At 48.7% G+C, this 17,912-nt stretch overlaps 1 protein-coding gene across 2 annotated transcripts in view; it reads left to right on the top strand.

Moving 5' to 3' along the window:
- LOC126537632 (adenylate cyclase type 8-like) overlaps positions 1-17,912 on the top strand; it is a 618,168-nt gene that overhangs the window by 471,532 nt on the left and 128,724 nt on the right. For both annotated transcript variants that reach the window (XM_050184787.3, XM_072287919.1), the window contains exons 2-3: positions 11,160-11,481; positions 14,677-15,220. In XM_050184787.3, coding sequence (XP_050040744.2) covers positions 11,160-11,481; positions 14,677-15,220 — 866 coding nt within the window. The remainder of the gene's footprint in view (positions 1-11,159; positions 11,482-14,676; positions 15,221-17,912) is intronic.

Below are 17,912 nucleotides of genomic sequence, written 5' to 3'. Positions count from 1 at the left end.
GCGGGTGAGATAGTCCGTCGCCACGACGATCCACTTATTCCCGGATGTTGACATCGGCAACGGCCCCAACAAATCCATCCCAATCTGCTGGAATGGTCGGCGAGGAGGTTCGATCGGCTGTAGTAATCCTGCTGGCCTTGTCGGTGGTGTCTTGCGTCGTTGACAGTCTCGGCATGTCTTGACGTAACGGGCGACGTCGGCGGTCAGACGCGGCCAGTAATACCTTTCCTGTATTCTCGACAGCGTCCGGGAGAATCCGAGGTGCCCAGCGGTTGGATCGTCGTGTAGGGCGTGCAGTATCTCTGGACGCAGCGCTGACGGTACAACAAGAAGGTAGCTGGCGCGGACTGGTGAGAAGTTCTTCTTCACGAGTACGTTGTTTTGAAGCGTGAACGAAGATAATCCACGCTTAAATGCCCTAGGGACAACATCGGTGTGCCCTTCCAAATACTCGACTAGGCCTTTTAGCTCCGGGTCCCCTCGTTGTTGTTCGGCGAAGTCTTCCGCGCTTATTATGCCAAGGAAGGCGTCGTCATCCTCGTCATCTTGCGGCGGTGGGTCAATGGGGGCGCGTGATAGGCAATCGGCATCTGAGTGTTTTCTTCCGGACTTGTATGTTACAGTGATGTCGTATTCTTGTAGTCTGAGGCTCCACCGCGCCAGCCGTCCTGAAGGGTCCTTTAAGTTAGCTAGCCAACACAACGCGTGGTGGTCGCTGACGACTTTGAATGGCCTGCCATAGAGGTAAGGGCGGAATTTAGCTGTAGCCCAAATGATGGCGAGGCATTCCTTTTCAGTCGTAGAATAATTGCTTTCCGCTTTTGACAGCGACCGGCTAGCATACGATATCACCCGTTCAAGTCCTTCTTTCCTCTGGACTAGGACGGCACCGAAGCCTAGGCTACTGGCGTCAGTGTGGATTTCGGTATCGGCGTCCTCGTCGAAGTGTGCAAGTACCGGCGGCGACTGCATGCGTCGTTTGAGTTCTTGAAATGCCTTGGCCTGCGGCGTTTCCCACTTGAACTCGACATCACATTTGGTTTAGATGTGTTAGCGGCTCCGCGATGCGTGAAAAGTCCTTGACAAAGCGCCTATAGTAGGCACACATGCCAAGGAATCTGCGCACTGCCTTCTTGTCGGTTGGCTGCGGGAACTTTGCGATGGCAGCTGTCTTCTGTGGGTCGGGGCGTACTCCTGATTTGCTGATGACGTGGCCTAGGAACAAAAGCTCATCGTAAGCGAATCGACACTTTTCCGGCTTCAGAGTGAGCCCTGATGACTTGATGGCCTCTAGTACTGTCGCAAGCCGCCTCAGGTGATCGTCGAAATTTCCGGCGAAGACGACGACGTCATCCAAGTAAACGAGACAGGTCTGCCACTTCAATCCTGCTAAAACTGTGTCCATCACGCGCTGGAACGTTGCAGGAGCGGAGCACAGTCCGAATGGCATAACCTTGAACTCGTAGAGGCCGTCTGGGGTGACGAAGGCCGTCTTTTCGCGATCTCTTTCATCGACTTCTATTTGCCAATAGCCAGACTTGAGGTCCATTGACGAGAAGTATTTAGCGTTGCAGAGCCGATCCAGTGCGTCGTCTATCCGTGGGAGGGGGTATACGTCCTTCTTGGTGATCTTGTTCAGACGACGATAATCGACGCAGAAACGCAGGGTTCCGTCCTTTTTTTTCACCAAGACTACAGGAGATGCCCACGGGCTTTTGGACGGCTGGATGATGTCGTCGCGCAGCATTTCGTCGACTTGGTGCCTTATAGCTTCACGTTCTCGCGTCGAAACTCGGTATGGGCTCTGGCGGAGAGGTCGAGCGCTCTCTTCGGTTATTATGCGATGCTTTGCGACTGGGGTTTGTCGAATCCTTGATGACGTCGAAAAGCACTCTTTGTATCGTCGAAGTAGACTTCTGAGCTGTTGTTGCTTAATCGTGGGGAGACTTGGATTTATGTCGAAGTCTGGCTCGGGGACTACGGTCGTCGGGGTAGATGCGGCAGAATCCGAGAGGACAAACGCATTGCTGTTTTCCAGAATTTCCTCGATGTATGCGATCGTCGTGCCCTTGTTGATGTGCTTGAACTCCTGGCTGAAGTTTGTCAGCAACACTTTCGTGTGTCCTCCGTGCAGTCGAGCGATCCCTCTTGCGACGCAAATTTCACGGTCTAGCAGTAGACGTTGGTCGCCTTCGATGACGCCTTCTACGTCAGTGGGTGTTTCGGTGCTGACCGAAATAAAAATGCTGGAGCGAGGCGGGATGCTCACTTGATGTTCGAGCACACTCAAGGCGTGGTGACTACGAGGGCGCTCCGGCGGTATCGCATTATCTTCCGACAGCGTTATTGACTTCGACTTCAGGTCGATGACTGCGCCGTGTTGGTTGAGGAAGTCCATGCCGAGAATGACGTCTCGTGAACACTGTTGGAGGATAACGAAGGTGACAGGGTAAGTCCGGTCGTGGATGGTAATTCTTGCCGTGCACATTCCTGTCGGCGTAATCAGGTGTCCTCCAGCGGTCCGCATTTGAGGGCCTTCCCATGCAGTCTTAACCTTCTTCAACTGGACGGCGAAGTGTCCACTCATGACGGAGTAATCGGCTCCTGTGTCTACTAAGGCGGTGACTGCGTGGCCGTCGAGAAGCACGTCGAGGTCGGTGGTTCTCTGTCTTGCGTTACAGTTAGGTCTTGGCGTCGGATCACGGCTGCGTCGTGTTGAACTGAAGTTGGAACGTCGCGTCGTCAAGTCTTCTTTCATCGGTGTAGTCTTGGCTTCCTGATTTCGTCGGGACGGCGGCGTGTCGTTATGTCGTCGAGGTAGTTTCGTCGGTGTCTTCGTCGGCGGCGGAGGATCTTCGTCAGTTCGACGAACAGCAACCGCACCTCCATCGGTTGCTGCTTTTAGTTTTCCGGATATGGGCTCGCTGACCGGCCCCGGGCTGGGCCAGTGTATGGTCGGCGCTGCGGCGACAGGTAGCGGCCTGGTGATGGCGAACGCGACGGTCGTCGAGAGCTCCACTGAGTAGCGGCGGGGTAGTCGGCGATATCGCGAGGTCTTTCGCCAATCTGTGGTCGCGGCGCGTTAACGGCGCACCCTCGGAGTCCCATCTCCCGGTATGGGCATCGGCGGTAGATGTGCCCTGCTTCACCGCAGTGGTAGCAGAGCGGGCGGTGGTCGGGGGCTCGCCAAATGTCCGTCTTCCTCGCGTAGGTGCGCTGGGCGACGGGTGGTCGTGCTGGCGCTGGCGGCGGCGGACGACGGAACTGCGGCGTGACAGGGCCCTGGCGCGGTCGCGTAGGGGGACCTTGACGGCGTGCGACGGCGGCGTAGGTCATCGCTTGCGGCTCAGGCTGCGGCGATACAGGGGCTACTCCAAGTTGTTGCTGGAGCTCCTCACGGACGGCGTCGGCAATCGAAGCCACTTGAGGCTGTGATGGTGGGAATAGCTTTTGTAGCTCCTCCCGCACGACCGCTCGGATAGTCTCGCGCAGGTCGTCGGTGGCCAGTGATTGAACTCCGGCGTAGTTTGTCGAGTTTGTGCGGCGGTCGAATTGCCGGTTTCGCATCTCGAGTGTCTTCTCGATGCTGATGGCCTCACGAAGAAACTCGTCGACGGTCTTCGGTGGACTTCGTACCATTCCGGCAAAAAGTTCCTCCTTCACACCACGCATCAGCAGGCGGACTTTCTTCTCCTCGGGCATGTCAGGGTCGGCGTGGCGGAAGAGACGGCTCATTTCTTCCATGTAGATTGCGGTCGTCTCATTAGGGAGCTGCACCCGGGTTTCTAATAGCGCTTGGGCTCGTTCTCGGCGTACGACGCTTGCGAATGTCTGCAGGAAGCCGCTTCGGAAGAGTTCCCAGGTCGTTAAGGTGGCTTCTCGGTTCTCGAACCACGTCCTGGCCGCGTCTTCCAAAGCGAAGAAGACATATCGCAGTTTGTCGTCGCTGTTCCAGTTGTTAAAGGTAGCGACTCTCTCGTACGTCTCAAGCCAGCTTTCCGGGTCCTCGAAAGTTGAACCGCGGAACGTCGGAGGCTCCCTGGGCTGCTGCAGCACGACGGGTGACGCTGGGGCTGCCATTGGGGTGGACGTGGTGGCCATCTTCCTAGTCGTCTCAGGCAAAAGTCCGTGCTCCGGGGGCAGTCCTTGCAGCCTGCGGCTACCTCGCTGGTTCTTGGCGACGTTGGTGTCTTCCGAGTGAGGGCTTGAGTCACGGCTTTGTGGGGGCGTCCGGTACATGAACGCAAAGCACCTCCACCAGATGTCACGTGGTGGTGACGTAGAAGAACACAGTAGCAATACTGTGAACGAGAAAACTAACTTTTATTGGGCGAACTTGTGCCCACAAAACAGGCTACACTTATAGCACAACGAAAGCGGCGAACACAGTCGGCGATCGTCGGAAATCTGATCAGCGGGTCAAGCGCGTCGGCTTTTATACAGAATCGTCGAATGTTCCAGACTAATTGTTGGGACTCGCGTGCCTTCCACAAAGTTCTACAGCATTCGCGTCAGGCGAATAAATCAGATAACACAAGGTTCGGCGACAACAGACTGCGGATAGAAGCATCGATAACTTTCCAGAAACTTCAGATACATGCAAGCGCGTCCCGCGCTGTGCGATAAGATTTGTTAGGCGGCGAAACGTGGTCGCCCGATAAATATAAGTACACGTGTCAATATTGTAAAAATAAACAAATGTCTTTCTGAATCCGCTGAATTATTCGCTAAAGTCTGCTCAACGTTTCTTCTCGTTCCTCGGCAATCATGTCAGTTTACCCTTGACGCATATACTCGCGTCACTCTTCCAACTTTTGTTCCTTTCTGCTACAGTCATTGCACCATCACGCTAAAATGACACCTTACAGACCCGGAAGGTTCCCCAACCTATGGAGTAAAGGCAGCGCCTCTCGCACCAACCAGCGTGGTCTGGAGACACCGGTGCCTCTTCCTCTCCCCCGGTGACCTAATTCCTGCATGCTAGCTCCGCCGCCGTGATAGATCTCTCCTCCTCGCCACGGCACTACTCTCCTCATTCTGTCAACGGAGAAAGTCTGGCCGCCGACCATTAAAACGGGGCCAAAGGGCTCATGAACGTTATAGTGTAGCTCTAAAAGTTTATCACAAGTCCTGTTGCACGTAAGACGCTTTATCGCTTTGCAGTCCGTTTCTAGGCAAGGCGTAGTCATAAATCGAAATCAAGTCAATCTTACAGATGTAGGTGAACTGGGAAACGCAAAAAGGCATACTAGTCGCCTTCGACTCGTCCGCGTTTGAATTTGTGCTGACGGCGCAATACGCTGAGAAAATTGCGAAGTGTGAATTCTGCGGGATTGCGCAGTCTTTAGCGCGCTGATCTCGCGTCTGTGGAGATCTCAGATGTGTCGTCAGGGAAGCTCCAGCGCGGGCTCGTAACGTATACATTAAGGTACAGTGCGCGTCGTAGGCGAGTCATCGCAAGACACCGATGCGCACTATGCGGTTTGCCCGCAGGGTGCGAGGATATGCTCGCCCGAAACTGGTAACATTGTTGCCTCTGTTTTCTTTGCGTTAGTCTTTGTATAGAATGTAAATAGCAATGAATGAAAGAGGGCAGGAGCGAAAGTATTGCAGTAGAGATGTGACGATCGCACAGTGCGGCCAAATTAGATCTGCGCGCCTGTCTCTGGTGGTGATGACGGGCCGACGGTGCGCACTGTACCTTCAGTTATGCTTCAGGTAGGCTCTCACGCGTTTCCCTCTTGACCGTTGTGATCAGGAGTTCCCGAGGCACGAGTAGTCCTGGCATCTTAGAATTGGGTCACGAGGACCATCTCTCCAAGGAAAGCAAGGAGTGCCTAGTATCCGTTTCTGCTGGTGGCGGCCTCCAGCAGGTCCCGTACACTCTTGCAATCTGGATGGCTTGGAGACGGGCGGCAGCTTTCGTATCTGCGCGGATCACAACCGGACAGATCAACACCAGATTTTCTGTGTTGGTCCCCGTCGGGCGGTGGGAATCTTGTGCATCGCCCTGCAGGCTGCGGAGGGCCTTTCGACAAGTCACTTGATCTGTCGTCGTGACAGACGTGTTGCCGTGGATGCGTCCGTATGCTGGCGTGTGTGTTTGCAGAACACATTCAAGCTTGTGGGTGGTGTCGGTGCGCGTTGTCCTGAGACGTGTAGATGACAAACGCCCGTATACGCGTGGAAAAATAGGGTTCGTTTTTTGCGAAAGCTGTTAGTTGCGTTGACATTCCGCAAAAATTTACGAATGCAACAATTTAGCCTGCCATACGTATTCAAAACCCATTCACATCACCAGCGAGTTTCTCATTCAGCCCTTCAGAACTTGTGCAGGCGCAAGGAAGCATTATTTAATGCCAACACCTCCACGGTAGTACAGATGAAACCTTTCGATTCCCTGCTGCATTATCTCGCACGTGCCTTACGTAGTTCGACGTCGGGTTTTCGTCGACTAAAGCAAATCTAGGGCAATACGTGAAAGGACGCTGAAAGACATTTTTCGTGGAAAGAAGAAACGTGGAATTGCCAGTTTCAGTGCGGTGCTTCGCGAGTCAAAACCAACGCGACGGCTTTTTGTCGTCGAGCGCTGGCACATTGAGCGACGATAATTTGTGGGTTCTATGCAACGATAAAAAAAAAAGTGTCGGTACCATGTTTATAGAATGTGTCAAGGACTTTGCGCTTGCCACCGCTCCGTGCGATTTCAGCGTGTTTCCGTGGAAACCACGGTCTCGCCTTTCAGTCGCTTAGATGTGTGACGCAGAATGTTTGTTACGCCTCAACGTCCTGTGTTCGCGGCCTATGTCGACAGGAAACTTATGTGCCATGTCAAACGCGAATATATTTTGCTGTCGTTTGTAGTCGCATTGCTTAGCGTTGTAGGTTAAAAAAAGAAACGACATCGATACATGCTAGCTCGTCTTTTGTTATCGCGTATTTATAGCAGGTACGGCAAAAAAAAAGAAAATCGCTAGCATTAAGCGCCGCTTTGCTCAATAAAACGATGGCGTAATGGTATGTCTCCCGCCCACGTCTACATGTAAGTATACATGAAGACCCACTGCCATTGTCCTTTCGGTACAGGTTCAGCTTCTGGACCACCATTCACTAAAAAATTATTACGCTACAGATGTTTGTAGGAGCATATGCCAGCCACTCATGGTCTCCAACGTATCATTAGAGAAGGTGTCCGGCCGGCAGCAGAGAGCACCTACGAACGGAACATTTTTGTTTGTATGTTTGTCTGTTGCTTTGTTAGCTTACCTTAATCACGTGAGGTCACTACATGCAACAACAAAACGAAACTGCAGCGGTGTAAGAAAATAATAACTAGTAAGTTCTCGGATATATAATGAAGTAACCGTGTGAAGTGAGCTTAGTAAATTTATTTATCCATGCCGTCGAGGCCCAACGCCCGGCGCCAAATTCACAAAGCTATGCCATTGGCTGGCTGCCTTCGCTAATAATATGCCCAGCATCAGTATTGACTGAAATTTTATTGTATGAAGAATTTTAACATGAGAACTTTTTTCTTTATACTGGGCCGTGCCGCTTAGAAATGAAGTGCGCTTAGATTCATGACATGCGTCTATGCGCCTTTCTTTTTCTCTTTTTGTCACTCGAATGAAGTCGCTACACAACAGCGGAGTGCTTATATTTCCTCAGATGCGCATATTGACGCTATGTTAACGCCATGCATTCGGCAACTACGTGCCTATCATATGCAAAGCTGCACGAGTACAGCTTCGCACATGACTTATTTATGGGGCAAGGAGCAGCTGGTACCGTACTGGAGCGCTAACACCACATTTCTCAATCATGTCTTTAACAAAAAGAAGAAAATACAAGGAAACACGAAGACTGTTGCAAGAGCTGCCGCATTTGTTGAAGCTAGTATAACAGCGAAGATTGGAATTTAAAGGTGTAACGTCAATGCAGTACGGAAGCTCATTATTCAAAAGAAGGCAATAAGAGTTGGCGTCAACACACCCTATTCTGAATATACGGCTACACACTTACCTCGGTTATCTATAACGAATATTAACCAATTCTTAGCCTTCCGATATGCAGTAGAGTCGTATCAATGAGCTAAATTTAAATGTTAAGTAATTTAGAGCCTAAACTTATATCCGCAAAGCAATTATGAGTTGAGACACGTCTCTCGTAGACTACCGCAGATCAGTGCAAAATATGATGCGCAAGTAATTAAACTTCAGTTATTAGATTTTCTTGACAATCACAAACTAATTGAAAACCTTATTTAAGAAAGCAGTTATCTTAAAGAGTAGAGAAAGAATGCTACGGGGAATGGTTGCTGCTTTACAGAAAATAGAAAGAGAGAGAAACTGAAAGGGAGAGGCAGGGAGGTTAACCAAAGACGTGTCCGCTTGGCTACCCTACTAAACCACATATCTGGATCGGCATAAGGCCTCGAAACGACGGTATATAGTAAGATAAAGAAAATAGCGTGAGCTCATGTTTACAAGGTGCAAGAATGCGCTTAATCGCCATTGATTTTTGTACAACGCGAAGCAGCGTGCAAGAAAGTACGTCAAACGATGGTTTGACATAAGTCCAAAGAAAGAAAACGTGCAGACAACGAAAATAGAAAGCAATAGCTGCTAGCTTAATCACGACAGTGGTTGCAGTTGGTTTAGTTATGAAAAATATGAGTTTAATCCCTAACGTGCTATCGGGAATGCGCGCTCGCAAAAAAAAAAAAAAGCAGGCAAGCAAGAAAGAAACAAAGAAAGCGATGTTGGTATACCTCGGGGCACGCTTGCATTGTCGCTTGTTCTTTTTTCTTTCATTTTAATTTTTGCGATAAATATCACATGTAAGAGATGTTTGTTCACTGAATATTATTAGAGAGGCATTCACACAGAAAACAACACTAGACTACCTTGGAACTTTCAGAAAAACACTGCGAAAAAAAAAGTTTTGATATATGTGAAAACCATACTAAGTACAATAAGTATAAAGACAGTGTACAAATAAAAATGAAATAACAACATTCGTATGAACAAACGCATGTAGCTAAGACGGAATGTGTTTACGTAAGATGCCGGGAGAATTAACTGCCCTTAATTAGTCGACACGCAGAAATAATTGAACAAAGGCAAATGCAAGTGGACGAAAGTACAACTTGCCACACTTGGGAGTTGTCGTTTTTTCTACACTCACTTCCTTTTTCTATATGATTTCTACGTTTCCCTTAAAAGAAAGCAGCTCATTTCCCCCTATAATTTCCCAGGCTTCACTGGCTGTTGACTTCATGTGGCTAATAGTTAGCAAGAAAGAAAGGCTCAAGCAAGTGTCGACGCTAAAGAGTAAAACGTCGACGTACAATGGTGGTTTATATTATTCGATGATTGAATGTGGATCATATCTCGCCGTTCTGTGTCCTTGTGTCTCTTCTGCCAGTTCGTTGTTAACTCATTTCGTATCTTATTCACCCGTAATTACGTCGACCTGGCCTTCTTTGACTTCAACACTTCGTTGGCATTTTTTTTTTTTTTTTTGAGAAAGAGGACAGGTGGGCTTATCCCGTAAATACAGTAGCCTATGGTGCAATGCGGTTAATTTTCGACTATATTGGCACTAATTAGGTCCGTACCATTATTTTTTTTACTCGGTGACTATTTTTCGCTTGTTTTGGTGCCACTGCGGATGCCACCTGCCAAACATCGTCGCCTCGCGCGCGCTCTCCTTATTCCAAGTGAACTTGCTCTATTTTCCTATAGTGGGGCGTATGTTGGCTTTGCCTCAACATTGCTATATCTACGGTGGTGCACCCTTTACAGGGGCATAGAGCAATTGGGGTAATCTTAAATGATATTGTCGCTAATTACGCCCGTAGCGCTAACTTTACCTACTCTCCGACTAGCTATGTTTTTTTTTTTTCTTGTTGAGACCAACATTTTCATACCACTTGAGACTTGCTATGATGCTTCGGGGGTGCGAAAGGGCGTTTCTTTTTCCTTTTTTGAAGTGGTCGCAATATACCGAGATCCCACATATGCCCAGCCTGTGTGAAATCAGCTAAAGATACCTTGTCTTCAAAATCGAGCCCCGTGATTTCCATTGTTTTTTTCTTCTCACTGATGCGTGGCATTTTCAATATTGCATATGATATAGTGCTGTGTTATTTTGGCTGTTATGTGCTAAGGACTTCGTACGCGCATTCAAGGCCGCAAACTGGTTTCCTTTGTGCAGTTGCTCTTAATACGACGTCCAAAGCATCTCTCTGTAGAGCGCACTTAACCAGCTGGACTTCTGAACATTTTCTGAAACAAACATCTTTGGACCTTCGCCTCATCAATCGATAGCGCAGACAGCTATTCCTAGTTATTCGTAGATAGTGCTAGCACAGTTTTTGAACTGCACCGGCCTCGCTAACAGTTGGTCGTCGGGCTGGATGTCCTACTGTGCGTGCAAAATGTTCACTCTCTTCTTGTTTTTCTTGTTGTATTCCCGCTTTCCCTTACCCGCAGTGGAGGGTAGCAGATGGTATGCTCGTTTGTGTTGACCTCCCCACCTTTCCTCTTCTTGCTTTCTCTCTCTCTCTCTCTCTCTCTCGCTGATGGGAGCAAAGCACTTCATCACCAAGAGACTTTCGTATAAGATGATCGTACGGTGTACGTGTGTCTACTATGGGGAAGCAGTGCTGGGTTGGAGGTGGTATGTCAACTTGAGTGCACTGCCAAAACATGCTGGCACCGTCCTGTAGCAGAGGACGGAAACACCGCAACATTTAGAACGACTACAAATGCGTGCCTGTATAGACGTTTAGGCTAGCCCAATGCTTCCAGCCAAATTTGTCGATTGACTTGGTGGATGCGGGCATCGCATGCCTTGCTACGCCCCAGCACGCCTGTGTCCAGTCGCCGTAGTAAGCTAGAAACGTTTGCCTCAACATGAACGGTAAATTTGACGACGCGAAATCGCAGCATGTTCTACAGAAACCGCTTTCTTCCACTCAGTAGACAGCGCATGACGGCACTGATTCTGGCACGCGAAGTTCTTGCGCTTCTTACCCGTAGCCCGCCGCTTCCAATGGCCATCTCGCAATCTGTGTATGTTTGAACGTTGCCCGTTCAACTCAACAGCTGTCTTCGTAACGAACACCCGCGCGCTTTCCTCTCCCCCGTTCGCAGGGTGCGCTCGCACTACCTGTGGTTCAAGGCGCTTCGGCGCATCCAGGATTCGTGGTCGTCCGAGCCACCCGGCGGCGGTCCGTGCCATGGCGTGCAGCCGCTGGGCACCGTGTCGCTGTCGGTGAGCAACCGGGACGGCCGTCGCGCGCCCATGTCCATCGTGGGCTGCAATGGCTCGTCCAGCGTGCAGCCGGCCGACCAGGAGCTGCTGCAGTTCCCCGACGGACAGACGGCCAAGCTGTGGCGCACTGGGAACCCGAAGGCCAACTCGGTCATCATCTCGGTGTCGCCGGCGCGGTCGGAGTCCAACGGCTCCTTCCACGTACGTTGCATTCCCGCCATCAGCCGCCCCCTGTCTCTTTCTCCCTCCCTTCTTGCTGTTCCTGGACGAGTGGATCTTGCAGAGGTGGCCGGGCGGGTACATTCAAAGAGCAACGAAAGTAGCTGCCGTGTTACGAAAAAGCGTAGCGACAGACGGGAGTTTTAAGCCCTGCATCGCCATTGGCTAAATTTTGACTGTTTTTGCTTCTGTTGGGCTTAGTGATTTCTTGTTACCGAAATGTCGTGCTTTAACTCGACGTGGAGCTCACAAAGCTGTACTAGATTATTTTTCTTAACCATAGCATCAGGCTATTGTCTTTGGTGGTCACACTGTGCGTGTCATGTAATGCGTTGTGGTGTATATTTCTGTTCTTCTTCGTTTCCTTTGTCTTCTTCCTCTTCTGCTTCTTTTTCCTTCGCCCTTCAAGCGGGTGAGCGTTGTTTCTCCTTTACGAGACATTTGTTCGGCTGCTTCTGTCTCTCTTCATGTGGTGTTAACACACGGGGCGTTTTATTTAGACAATAGAGGTCTTCTGTAACGAAAGTAATGAGCGCAGAGAACATAGCGCTCTTGCAGACGAGTTCCTAGTCAAGGCGTACATACGTTGCCGGTAATAACGTAAGCTGCAGAAGAATAATTAAGGCAAATTCATTAAAGAACTTTTTATTAGTATCCTAGCGGTAGTTGTCTACACGGTTAATTTGGAGGCAGTGACATTTTATTGCACACCTATCTTTTAACAATCTTAAAAATCACATCTAATTTGAGATATTCATAATCAAATACGAAAGCGCAATCGAGGCAATATCGAGACTGAACTCGTCCTGCCGCGCTACTCCTGCTGCGCTCGTCATTTCACTAAAACAGTCGCGTAATCCTTCAGAAATACTCTGTAATGTCGTCTGAGAGCTTAGTGCGTGTACTAACTTGATCTGCGTTGAAATTTACATATAGTGAGTGGGACGAAAGAGGATATAGGTTGCAGTAGCCAGCGTATTAGATTCATGTCGAAACCTCCGCAGACAGCGTCGGCTCCAATCCTGAAAATTAGGGAGCACTCATGAAGGCACAGGAAGGTCGCCAATACGTCTTAATGGACCAACGGATTTTACGATCCTCCTCTTTGAAACGTACTGGTAGTCGGGAACACAAAGCTCGTCATTTTTCTTTTTTTTTACCTGTCTGCTGCGTTTTCTATTGGCCAATAAGATTAAAGGTTAGTTTTGATAAACTGTGAACTTATGGAGTAACTTAATTACTTAGAAAGTAACGTAACCTTCGTTCCTTACACATTTCCGCTAGTTCTCTAGTTACGATATTCTTCTTTTTTTTTCGCACTTTTCTTGCGCTCGTCCGTGTATGTTGTACTTTCTCGCTTCCTCTACCTTTTATTCTCAGAGCCCGCCCCGGTGGCTTAGCGGCTATGGTGTTGCGCTGCTAAGCACGAGGTCGCCGGGTGAAATCGCGGCCGCGGCGGCCACATTTCAATGGGGGCGAAATGCAAAAACGCCCCTGGTCCCGTGCATTGGCGGCACTTTAATATCCCCCTGGTTGCCAGAATTAATCCGGAGTCACCCACTACAGCGTGCCTCATAACCAAATCGTGGTTTTGCCAGGTAAAACCACAGAATTCAATTTTATTCTCATTTTTCCCTTTCCCTTCATTGTCATCGCTCTTCCAGCCATGGTTTACACTCGCCATCGCAAATTACCTCTGCTTTCCCCAACTATCTCTTTCAACAAATGCATCGGACAGGGTAACAAGGTCCTCGTTTAGCTGCGCGTGAATTCTACGACTTGATAACAGGACATGTTCAAATAGTTTCGACGCTATTTCCCAATGCCGAACGTAAGAATGGTCTTCGTCGAGGCGGAGCTGGTACTGCTGTGCGTCAGACGTTCGATTTCAAACTTCCACGGCGCTAGTCATCACGGGACGTTTCGGTCTGCTATGATAGAGGGGTCGCCTTCCATGTGGTTCCGCGGCGCTCGGTTTCGATATGGCCAGGATTTACCGATTTAATTCTATGTTAAATACATCGAATCAGGTGCGAATTTCAAGATCTGTAAAAAAGAGAGAGAGAGAGAGAGTGCATTAAAATGTGACTGCCTTCCATTTTGCCATTTAAACAACTGCCGCTAAAGAACTAATAGAAACGTTCATAATTCAATTTTTGTTAATCAGTCTTCTCAAGAGAGGCAAGGTATTAGAGGCAAGGTATGTCCGCCTCGCCTAGGGACTCACCTGCAAGAACGCCATGTTCGCTGCTCCAACAATCTTGTTAAAAAAATCTGTAGTTTCTAAAAGAAGAACTCTGTATATTTGGCACTACTAATAACACATATTATTGATACATGCATGTTGCGTGTTTCTTGTGGACGATGCACGCGGGCGCCCCGACGAAGACGACGAACGCTCTGTGGCTCTCGAGCTGACGGCTGAACTTCTCCTTGAAAGCATCCCAGCTAGAGATCTCGTCTTCGTGTGTCAGGTTACTTCGGTTAAAAGCGACATGATGTCTTATTAGGCTCTATCACTGTGTTACATCTGTTTGTGAGGTTAATGTTTCATTTTTTGCGACTCGACAACGGGTACTCCATGTGCATACACGCATACGAAGTCCCACACACACACCGCCAGCATGTAGTATGTCCGTCGCTGCGTATGATATGCGCGTAGTATTATATTGCATATTCGACCATCTGTAGGCATACGGTAGAGTATACCCTAATAAGTGACCTGAGATTGAGGATTGATAAAATGCTGGAAGTAGCCTTTTGCACACTATTAAGCTTCCTTATACAAGATGGCCGGCCTCTGGATCACGGCAACATCGAGCCGAAGGCTCGCAAGTAGCGAGTACGTAGTAAGGAGGAGATGCTGGCAATGCATGCGGCACTAGGTCACGCGCAGCTGTTTTATTTCCACTTCTATGACAGTGCGCCATCTTGTGTGGGTCAAACTGAATGTGTAGGGAAGTACACTTTCAGTGCATCGTGTTGTCAATGCATCGTGTCCTCGGGTAAGTGTCAATAAAGTGCGATCGCCCGGCTGAGTGCCAACGTGCCAGTGTCAATGGGTGAATGCTCAACGTCAATAAAGATTGTCTACCTCTGCCTCCGCAGCGCAAAAACGCGTAATCTTTTCTCACTGAGAACAGCTCGCTGCATTGTATATCTTGCTCCCCTTTTCAGGACAGCACCAGCACTGCTGTAGCGGTGCCCACGCCGTCCGGCTTTAGGTCCGCCGCGGGATCTTTCGACGATGGCGGCGACAACAACAACGTCGCCGACGGGACCGCCGCGCCACCGTGCGACGGGGGCCCACCCGGTCCGGGAGCGGGCGGAGGTGGTCGCACCGACGGCGGAACCGGTGCGGGCATGCAGCAGCACTTCAAGAAGGGCTTCCGGTTCGGCGGCTTCACCTTCCCGCGGCTGACCAACAGCTTCCGCGACGACCGGCTCGAGCTCGCATACCAGCGTTACTCGCACCGACAGCGCCGGCGAGCGCTGCTCATCGTCAACCTGATCGACGTGTTCCTCAAGCTCGCCCTCCTGCTGGCCTTCTTCGCCGGCGGATGGGGCAACGATCCGGAAATCACTCACTGCGCCCTGCTGCGCTACCTGCCGTGGGTGTTGGTCAACGTGCTCCTAAGCCTGCTCACGTGCTGGAGGTTTTTCGCCAACAACTACCTCCACTGGGGCGCCGCTCTCATCTGGATCGCTCTCAACGCTCAAGGTGAGCCTTGATATCAGTATTGATTTGGTTGTAAAGAGAAACATGCGTGAGAAAGAGGGAGCTTAACCAGGACTGCGTCCTGTTGGCCATCTTGGGGAAAGAGGAAAAGAAAGTAAATTTCATGAGGAGGAGGAGAAGAAAAATCCGTCAGTTTATGTTCACTAAAGTAGCCGGCTTACTGAGATTCTGTGCGCAGTGCTAAATGCGATCACTGAGCCCAGTTACTTCAGGAGCTCCGGCAAAGCTCAAATGGCTATCTGCAGCTATGTTGACCGAGACCATGGTTCCAATACCTTGTTTGGTGAAAAAGAACTTCCGTCAAGCTGGCCCAGCTGGAATTACTGACAGCGCCGATATGAAATCCCTCAGGTTACCAAGGAACCGTAAAAAACTCTCCGTACTACTGGCCGCCTTTAGATGAAAGAGCTGCTCGTCGCACCGCTCTAGAGAGGACATTCGCTATTGTGAGGTTTAAAGCAATTGACTATAACACATGCCTCGGCACGCACTGTAGAAATACAGCAGGTGTCTATAGACAGGACCTGAGAAAGCCAATAGTATTTCCTTTCATTTTTTTACCATAAGGACCCCCTAAAAGGGGATGATACGTAAAGCGTGTAACACCCCGTTTTGTAGCCCTTCTTTAACAGCCCATAAGTAGAGCCGAAAACATGTGGCTGGCTCAGTAGAAGTTATTCACCTTTGGGAAGGACCCTTACTAGCACGAGCACCTAGACTAAATAAGCGTAAGGTGGTTAAAGAGAACCTCTGATACAGAAGTAAATTGCAAGGAATGCTGTAGGAACGGCTTCCGTGCGGCTGACGTCCATCACTGTCGCCTACGTGCTCCTTTAAAGTGTGCACACCATACGCCCAATTCGTGACTTTGAATGGCTGCAAGAACAGATCAAGAAGATAGTGCTCAGCATACTGGAAGCAGTGTGCGAGTGTGCGCAGATGCCTTAGATAGCGCTAACCCACTGTCTCGCTATCGATCTCGCAGGGAGGTAAACCATCGCTTTATTTTTATTACGAAGGGTGACGCGTTTCTCAGTTTACTCTGTAAACCTGGTAAACCTCTTCTGTCCACGGCCGAAAGTGCCTCAGGCTTTTTGTTCGTACGTAGTTGCTTGTTTCTAAGTTAAGAATAATAAAAGTAAAGTTCGCCTTTATTTGCATATGACCGTTAGTACAACACTTTAACTATCCCTAGAGCATAATGCAAGCATTGACAATGACACAGGGACAGAAGGGCACCTGGGGGTGCGACATTTCGGGGAAATCTTGAGCAAAAAGAAAAAAAGAACTTTTTTGTTTCTATTACGGTAAATTTTTGAGCTTTCGAGAGAAAATCAAATTTTAGTAAAAAGAGCCTATGTTTATTAGTTCAGCAATAAAATATAATTATACCTAAATACGTGCGGCAATTAGAGAAAGCGATGATAATGGAATGAATGCCTTGTTTTCTTCTGCAAGAGATTGCTAATCTGACAGCTGAGGAAAATGTCACTCAGAGCGCGAGTCACTCTCGTTTGACACCTTCGCGTTAGAATCGATCCCGGCTGTTCCCACATTCAAATTTGATTGTACGTAGACGAGTTCTTTAACATGTTCTTTTGTTAGCCTATTGCGAAGCTTAGTGGTATAGTAGCAGTTGTAGGATATTTATTTCTCTCTTGCATACATACACAACAAGAAGTACCGAAGCAGAATACCTTTATACGCCTGACAAAGGCTTCCGCACCTCTGATTCGCTACAGATACGCATGACTTGCACAAAACACATTTTACGCATCAAAGAACAACATGAGCGATAACAAAGTGATATTCTTGCATTTATAAATGCTACTAATTACGGACACTTCTAATACAGTAGTAAAGAAAGAGGGAAAGAAATACTGTGCCCTCTTGCCTACGTATGAGGAACAATATAATTTCCATATAAGTTTTGCGCAATATTGTTTCGGGTTGATAAATTGTTTATTTTTCCAATAAAATTGTGTACTACCGCCAGAATGTAGGCTACATTGCAATTCGTTAATTGATCGCATTGTCTGATATTGCATCGTCTGTTTTCCATAACTTGTGCTGGTTCTTGGCAGTCGTTGTGAATTTCGTCGGGGGGGATAACGCTATTCTCTTTGCGTGTGCATAGCTTATTCCTATGTACCTCTTTTAGTAGCCAAAGATAATATATTTGACTTGCCGTCAATATTTGATGTTTATACGAGAACATTGATATGCGCAACCGTTAGATACCATCATGGAACTACAATGGTTTTGAACATTTCTAAACAAACACCAGTTGCTGTCTAGAAGCTATATATATTAGCGGCTGATCAGTGATAACGCTTTGCCACCAGGTTGATGGTCCAGACACCACTCCTGTATGGAAACCTCGAGGGTGTCCCGTATTGCACTACGTTTGAAAGCTACACTGCGTTTTCAAGACGAAACTGAAAACATCTAATGAAAACACTTGAAAAGTGTGAACGGTGCTGTCGTATCCGTATCGTCATCTTAACTTTTAGAATATTAGGCTGCACACCCGGGAACTACAAGTAAAAGTGTACGCGGAATTTTTTTTCAGTACTAAAGAAATAACAAAAAAGAATAAACCGTGTTTTTTTTTTTAGTTTTGTAATATTTCCGGATTTCTTGACCGACCCTTGCCTTTCTAGTCCGGGCACCT

Source organism: Dermacentor andersoni, chromosome 4 (assembly GCF_023375885.2).
Source record: "Dermacentor andersoni chromosome 4, qqDerAnde1_hic_scaffold, whole genome shotgun sequence".
NCBI lineage: Eukaryota > Metazoa > Arthropoda > Arachnida > Ixodida > Ixodidae > Dermacentor > Dermacentor andersoni.
Note: the sequence above shows the minus strand (reverse complement) of the source record. Positions and strands in the feature narration are given on the sequence as shown.